Here is a 7,612-nt window from a genome sequence, read left to right on the forward strand (position 1 = left end):
AATGTTTAATAATGATAAAAAAAAAAAAATAGCGAATGGCACATATTATACAAAGTAAGTTAAAATCATAGGTTATTGTATTACATTACATAAACTTTTTCTGCTTGTTTTAACCAATACACTTCTTTAGTCTTGGGACAAATAACTTGTCCATTATTTTGATTCGACATCTCCACCAAAGCCTAAAAGTGTATAAATGTATCATTAATACTATTTATTACAAAACTATAAATTAAAAATACCTGTTCTCCATAAACATATCCGTTTGGTAACACCATAGGTATATTATGTTCATTCAATGGAAGTCCGGATATTGAACAAAACAGTCGAGACTGACTACAATGTGCAAATGGTAATGGTTTTGCTAAAGTATTAAACCATTCTTGACAGACTGGGCAGCTTATATTCCGAGCTTCTTTTATGTCACTATAACACTGAGTATGTTTAAGTTAAGAAAATTTATTTCAATTAACATCAAAACAAAAAATTAAAATTAAATATTTGAACTGATAATATTAATGTATTGTGTATGAAGTCAAACCCCCATATATTTTCCTTGTCTTACTTAAGAATTACATACCAAATTTTAAGCTTAGAATAATTTCATCATTTATTTCTGTTATTAATTATATATTATAAAATAATTATTCAAAGTGAATTGATGTATTAGAAAATGTATAACTAAGAACATCATGTAGGATCCCACATAACACTTTTTTGATAATTCAATTTTAAATTAAATTATTTCAAATTGAAATATGAGGTATTTTAAATAAACATTGATATGGTATGTATTCTGTAATGGTAAAACAGAGAAAATACATATGGTTGTGATAACCTCATTACAATTATAAGTTATTTAGCAGATTATTGAGGTGTTACATACTAGAAAATCCTTTAAAAAATAGCACATGATGATAGATTATATTATGTTTAAAATTAAACAATTTTAAAGTTACCTATCATCAGTAAGATCATAACTATCAAAATTTGACAAACAAGACATTTACAAAAAATATTTAATTATGATTCTATAGCCATAGCTACTATTAATAATACTTAAAAATTACAACAAATATTAAATCATTTCTTCAATGATTATTAAATTCAAAGTTGTATTATAAAAAGGGTAACTTAAATAGTAGTAAAAAGTTTGAAAAAGGATATGGAGTTTTCAGAGCAGACAATCCAGCTTGTAATACAACAGTAAATACTGACTGTGAAGATAATTGATACAGATTGTAATTTTCTTGACGAAACTGTTCAATTAACCGTTGCCAACGGGTCTCATCGAACATTTCTTTATAGGGCGATATTTCTGTAAAATTTAAAGTTATTAAGTAATTTATTCATAAATTATACATATAATATTAAAACGCCTTCAAAATATTAATCATAGAAGTTTTTAAATCAAATGCAACTTGATCGCTGCATGCTGAGAAGAGAAATTATCTCAGGGTTAGGATAATATTTAAAATTTAAAATGATTATACAATTGTGCACGCATCTTATTTCCAGTCTAATTTACAAATCATTGATTAAAGCAGAAAAATAAAATGGTACACTATGATTAATTTGCATTTGATTTGAAACCCACCATAGTTATTATAAATATTACAACTAAAAACAAAAATTTAAATAAATTATCTACCAAAAAAAAAATAAAAATGTAATAATATTAACTTTATATAAGTTTAAAAACAATTTTAATTATTTGATTTAGAATATGATAGTATCATATTTTGTAAGTCAACACTTATAATACATAATTGATTCATAATTGATTACATTTCACAATTTTTTATTTGTTAACATTTCTAACATCTCTAAAGATGCACAAACACTAAGCCCGTACGGAGCATGTGTGCTCATGTTGTGCGTTTTATGTTCTCAATATGGACGTTATAATATATAAAAAGCTTGTATGTAAAATAAATCTATGGTAAACATTGTGATTATCATGATGCACAATGAACATGACTAATAGAAATTAGATAAGAAAAATAATGGAGAGATGACAAAATGGGACGAAATGCATCAAGAATTTAATAAGAAAATAATACAGTATGGAATTTTAATCAATGAAATCATTGAGATGTAATAAATACATTTATTCATGGACAAATGGACATATTGGTTGAGAAGAAAATGAAAAATGTATCATTTCTATTAAATACTCCAACAGTCAAACTGTGGCAACACTGAGCAAACAATTATAATATTTACTAAAGTCTGAAATTAAAAAAAAATGAAATTAAATTTACCAGTATCAGTTGGAAAAGCCAATAAAACCATGCATTGTTGTACTTCATCCATACGAGTATCTTCAAATGTTGATATATACTTTCTGGCATGTCTAAAATGTGATTAAGAGTTCATATAAAATGAAAATGATTAATAATTATTAATTATACATCATAGCAAGACTCAGCATAGGCACAAATAGGGAAAGGTTCAGGGATTATTAGTACCCCCCCATTTTGAAATCAGTTTCTCAAAATAATGTTTGTTTATGTATCAAAAATTTTTCCTTAAAAAAAAAACTAAAATGATGAAATACATAGCTTTAACACGCCCTTTGTTGTTTTTGTAGAAATTACTCCAATGAAGCTTAGACAGAAATGTATGTCTAAAATCCTAAATTAAGTTTAAAAATAAATAATCATAATTCTTTAAAATTTAAGTAATTTAAGCTAATTATTATTTACATTTTAATTATGTACAAGCAGATTTTATTGAGGAATTGTAAAACATGGGCCGTTCTCAAAATATTAAGTTATAAGAAAATATTCCTTAAATTCCTTGAAATTATAAAAAAAAAGTTAATAAAATAAAAATTGAGTAAAAAACAAAATTTAACGTTATCAATATTTGACTCTAAGTTATGAAAAAAAATATTGTGAAATAATTATCAAACACCAATAACAACAATATAATTGTAATTGTTTAGTTAAAAACCTTTAAATGAGAAATTATTAAGGAAATCTGTAAACATTAAAACTAACCGAACAGCATCAAGACGTTTGTCTTGACGTACAAGTTCAATAAATTCTTGTATTCGTAAATTGAATTCCATAGTTGAACGTAATTTACGCAATTTAGATCTATTGTCATGACACCATGCTAAACATTTTGATGTTTCATGATTTGCTAATGAATGTTCAACTTCTTTTGATATCATGAATAAATCTACAAAATATTCAATGAAAGAAATTAGATATTATTTCTATAATTTTAATTAAATATTTATACCTATATTAGTGAGATCATTTAGATCTGAATTATTGGCAAGTTTATTGGCAGAATTATAATATCCACAGCGTAAAAAGTATTCCACTAACATGCGGTCCAATCGACGGCGACGCCAATTTTTTACAATAGCTTCACAAGGTGAGTTATGTTCTTTTAAGTGTTCCAAACGTTTTTTGCACACTAAACCAGCTTGCAGTTCATCATTTATACCTTCATCAGCCTAATAAAAGTATATTATTAAAAATTTAACTATAACAAAACACATTATTCAAAATAATCAAACCTTTCTTTTGAGCACTTTCAATTTTTCAACCATGCCACTAAGTAACGAAGAAATATGAGAAGTGTCAGTCATTGCAACATCGGAGGATATATCACGTTCAAACTCTTGTACAGCGTTTTGAAAATGTGAAACTTCTCTGTCGAGTGTTTTTTGTGTTGTTCTAAATTTTTTATTGAGAACTTCATATGGAACCTAAAAATAAACAATATCATATTTGTAATTATTTTTTCTACTGCACTACGAGGTATTGATTTAATTTATAATTCACACCACACCGGAGTGATTTCATTGTACCTAAATGATCATTTCAAACTTATTACTCAACTCACGTTTTAATACTACATATTATACTAATCATATCGTTACGAAATATACCTTTAAGGTCGGGTGTTCCAATGATTTCAAATCAGACATTGCAATTTAATCCTTATAACTGAAAAAAAAATAATATGTTTAAAAATAATTCGACCACATCGTTATAGAAATCGAGTTATACACTAACACGGAACAATAATTACGATATTAATAACAATAATGAATTATGACGACGAGTAGAACCACAACAATAGCAAGTAGCAACCGTATAGAAAACAATGAGAATAAAAGTCAAAATAGGCTGGCAAGTTGCAACCAAAACAGCAGCAGGCAGCAGCTGATAGCAAAAACACACTTCGTATGCATCAACGCATCATAAATTTTGATATGATGAACACAAACACGGGCACCGAGCCACCGACAAACTCACGGGCCACAGCTGATCGACGTCAGTTTCATTTTTTCTATGTACAATACAGCTGCAGTGCTGCACTGCATGTTTTTCGCAACAATCATAATTATTATGGTAACAACTATTTATATTAATAATAAATTAATACGTCCGGAACTGGCCGAACTCAGTTTCGGGTCCCGTCCAGACAACGAAAATCCCGATTACAATATTATTTTGATCGTAATTTAATTTTTAAACTATTATATATACCTACAATTTTTGTAATGCAACAAAATTACTTACTCCATTGAGCCACGAATTAGTAAATAAATCCGCATGACGTGCTTAAGCTTAACCTGTGGTGGAATGGAGAATTATAGGACGACCGGTTATGTGTAAAATAATGATAGACCGAACAGGTATTGTCGGAATTTTCTTAATAGCCCTAGAGCAGTAAAGCCTATGCAGTTTGCTTTGTATATAGGAAGTAAGTAGTAAGCTATCTAGCGCTTGGCAGTTAAATTCTACTTCCGGCCTTTGATGCAATTTAAATAAAACTTTATCGTTTATCTTTAATAGTCTTTAGAGTTGGCAATGTGTATAATATTTTATATGTATAGGTAGCCAGGTAGATCGGCGTCGCGGAAGTATTGCGAAAGCAGTTCCAGCGGCGTCGTCGATTCAAACTGGAAAAAAAAAAATAGGTAGCCAGATACATTTTCTAATTTTTAATTTATATTAGACCCCTAGTAAAGCAATGGATGCATTTATTTGACAACGATGTGTTTTAAGTTTTATATTTGTGTGGACACTGGTCAGTGGTCACTGTAATACACTATTACCGTATGGTAAAATCTATAGTCTGTACCAAATAAGAGCGCACCGGGCGGCGCACGAAAACCGGTCGAATCTCGCGCATGACACCTCCACACTAGAGCACACACAGACCGAGCATGTGTGCTCAACTGCTCAATGCTCATGTTGTGCGTTGTACAGTGTGGACGGTATGTCGAGCACACACGAGCGTTCGTTGTGCGTCGTGAATCTTGATAATCTCCATGACCATACAAATTGTTGTATGTGAAAACGTCCATACTGAGCACATACGACGCACAACATGAGCACACATGCTCGGTCTGTGCGTGCTATAGTGTGGACAATGTCACACCATTTTAACTTTTAACGGTACTAATAAGCGGTTACACGTCTTTTTGTTTTTGATCGTATTCGCTGTTTTCGTTTGATTTTCACGTGACACTATGGCAAATTTTTCACCTTCGACAAAAAATCCTATGGGAAAGGTAAGTAAAAAAAATATATACATATTATTTTATACCTATTATAATTTTGTCTGTATATTATACATTACTTAACATAGTTTTTTTTGTATGTTATTCCAGCCTATTTCATCAGGTCAACGTATTATGATAGTAAATTCATATAAGATGGAATTAAGAAAAAATCCCAATATAACTGTTCGAGAAGCTCGGATTTATATATCGAAACAACTTGGCATCGGACAACGAACAGTTTCAAATGTCATCAGCGAATACAACACCAAAAAAACCGTCACCTCACCGTGCAAAATACGCATAAAGACATCATTTAAAGATAAGTTTGATGATTTACAAATGAATGCAGTACGTGTACATGTTCATTCATTCTGGTTTAACAAAACAATACCAACATTGGACAAAATACTGCAAGTTATTAAAGACGACGAAACTTTGCCAGATATTTCCAGAATGAATTTGCATCGTCTGTTGAAATCGATGGATATTGTTTACACGAAACGCAGTCGCAATAGTGCTCTTATAGAAAAAGATGAAATTGTATTGTGGCGTAGACGATATTTAGAAAATATTCGTAAATATCGTGAAGAAGGCCGGCATTTGTACTATCTCGATGAAACATGGGTCAACGCCGGCGACTGTACTGGCAAAACGTGGGTAGAAAAAACAATTAAATCGCCTCGTGATGCATTCTTACGAAGTCTCACGACGGGGTCTCAGAATCCATCCGGCAAAGGTAAGAGGCTCATTGTTCTTCACATTGGGTCTGAAGATGGGTTTGTGCCAGGTAGTCTTCTGTGTTTTGAGTCAAAAAAAACGACGGACTACCATGAAGAAATGAATGGTGACACATTTTACGACTGGATGAAAGACGTAATACCACGACTCAAAGAGAATTGTGTTATCATAATGGACAACGCCCCATATCACTCTGTGAAAAAAGAAAAAATTCCAAGCACAACAACAAAAAAAGCAGACATCATAAAATGGCTACAGGAAAAAGGTGAAGTAATTGATCGACCTATGGTGATCCCTCAATTACTCGATATAGTAAAAAGACTAAGACCACAATATGACAAGTATTTAATTGACGATTTGGCTGAAACACACAATAGAACAGTTTTAAGACTCCCTCCTTATCATTGTGAGTTAAATCCAATAGAATTGGCGTGGGCCAACGTGAAAGATCACGTAAAAAAGAACAACACCAGCTACAAAATAAGTGACGTAAAAACACTGTTGTTGGAAGGTATAGAGCGAGTGGATGAGACGATGTGGAAAAATTTTATACGTCACACAATGAAAGAAGAAGAAAAATTCTACAACATTGATTTTATTGTAGACGATATGTTGTCCGCAGAAACACAAAGTCTGACAATGACGGTTGGCGATACGTCTTCGGATTCTGAATTCTATTATAGTGATGATGAGTAATATTAATTTTATTTTTAATTTTTTAAATTTTTAAATTTTTTGTTAATAACTTTAACTATGTGTAATTTTGATAATGAGTAAGAATACAAAACAAAATATGTCCTATTAAATGTTGTTCTTTATAATCTACCCTATCCTATTTATACAAAAATATAAAATATTATATTTATATTTATATTTTATCAAAGTGCATATGAAAATAAATAATAAAACGTACACAAATAAAAAAAAATTGCATTAGTATCGGTAGTAAAAACGCAATCGCATTTTATTGATGTTTTGATGATTATGGTTATATTAGACTTTATTATACATTGACTACACAACTGACAACTGACTTAGTCATATTTTTTGTTTTATTACACAATTGACATATATATTATATACACAATATTATAATATTTATATACATTTAATAATTTTTTTCAAGCTTGCGTGTTCAATAATATAATTAAAAAAAAAATTAAAAAATAAAAATAAAAATATGGTCTATTATTTATATACGCGGTAGCGCAATGTAATATGGAGTAGCGCATTGTAATATGCGGTAGCGCATTGTTACTACAACTCCCTGTATGCACGGCGACCAATCACAGAGCAAATAGATCCGGCCAGGGGGGTCCGGACGTCACTCTGCGATTC

General features: G+C 30.2%; 2 protein-coding genes across 3 annotated transcripts; one reads left to right on the forward strand and one right to left on the reverse strand.

Moving 5' to 3' along the window:
* Positions 1 to 4,216, reverse strand: Kaz (E3 ubiquitin-protein transferase Katazuke). 2 transcript variants are annotated; one of them, XM_089224238.1, is made up of 9 exons: positions 4,040 to 4,216; positions 3,911 to 3,968; positions 3,536 to 3,727; positions 3,253 to 3,472; positions 3,006 to 3,189; positions 2,265 to 2,356; positions 1,172 to 1,318; positions 243 to 442; positions 1 to 182 (listed from the first exon to the last, which is right to left on the reverse strand). In XM_089224238.1, the coding sequence occupies exons 2-9, from the start codon at positions 3,947 to 3,949 to the stop codon at positions 81 to 83; spliced, it is 1,176 nt and encodes a 391-aa protein (XP_089080364.1). In that variant the 5' UTR covers positions 3,950 to 3,968; positions 4,040 to 4,216; the 3' UTR covers positions 1 to 80. The 2 variants fall into 2 exon arrangements, with proteins under 2 accessions (XP_089080364.1, XP_089080363.1); XM_089224237.1 differs by having other exon boundaries at positions 4,054 to 4,215.
* Positions 4,217 to 5,208: 992 nt separating this feature from the next.
* Positions 5,209 to 7,080, forward strand: LOC107165961 (uncharacterized). Its single transcript, XM_015514418.2, has 2 exons — positions 5,209 to 5,545; positions 5,645 to 7,080. Exons 1-2 carry the CDS (start codon positions 5,504 to 5,506, stop codon positions 6,968 to 6,970), a joined length of 1,368 nt encoding a protein of 455 aa, XP_015369904.2. The 5' UTR covers positions 5,209 to 5,503; the 3' UTR covers positions 6,971 to 7,080.
* Positions 7,081 to 7,612: the final 532 nt, after the last annotated feature.

The sequence above is a fragment of the Diuraphis noxia genome, unplaced genomic scaffold (genome assembly GCF_037042655.1).
Source record: "Diuraphis noxia isolate RWA-SAM2 unplaced genomic scaffold, SU_Dnox_SAM2 contig0003, whole genome shotgun sequence".
NCBI lineage: Eukaryota > Metazoa > Arthropoda > Insecta > Hemiptera > Aphididae > Diuraphis > Diuraphis noxia.

Bases quoted from the DNA above. Each gene is read 5' to 3' on its own strand.
- Kaz (XM_089224238.1), bottom strand. From the start codon at position 3,949: ATGTCTGATTTGAAATCATTGGAACACCCGACCTTAAAG. The intron at 2,357-3,005 runs GTTAGTTTTAAT...ATCACATTTTAG, and splicing joins AAACGTCTTGATGCTGTTCG to ACATGCCAGAAAGTATATAT. The intron at 1,319-2,264 runs GTAAATTTAATT...TAAATTTTACAG, and splicing joins GGCTTTTCCAACTGATACTG to AAATATCGCCCTATAAAGAA.
- LOC107165961 (XM_015514418.2), top strand. From the start codon at position 5,504: ATGGCAAATTTTTCACCTTCGACAAAAAATCCTATGGGAAAG. The intron at 5,546-5,644 runs GTAAGTAAAAAA...ATGTTATTCCAG, and splicing joins CAAAAAATCCTATGGGAAAG to CCTATTTCATCAGGTCAACG.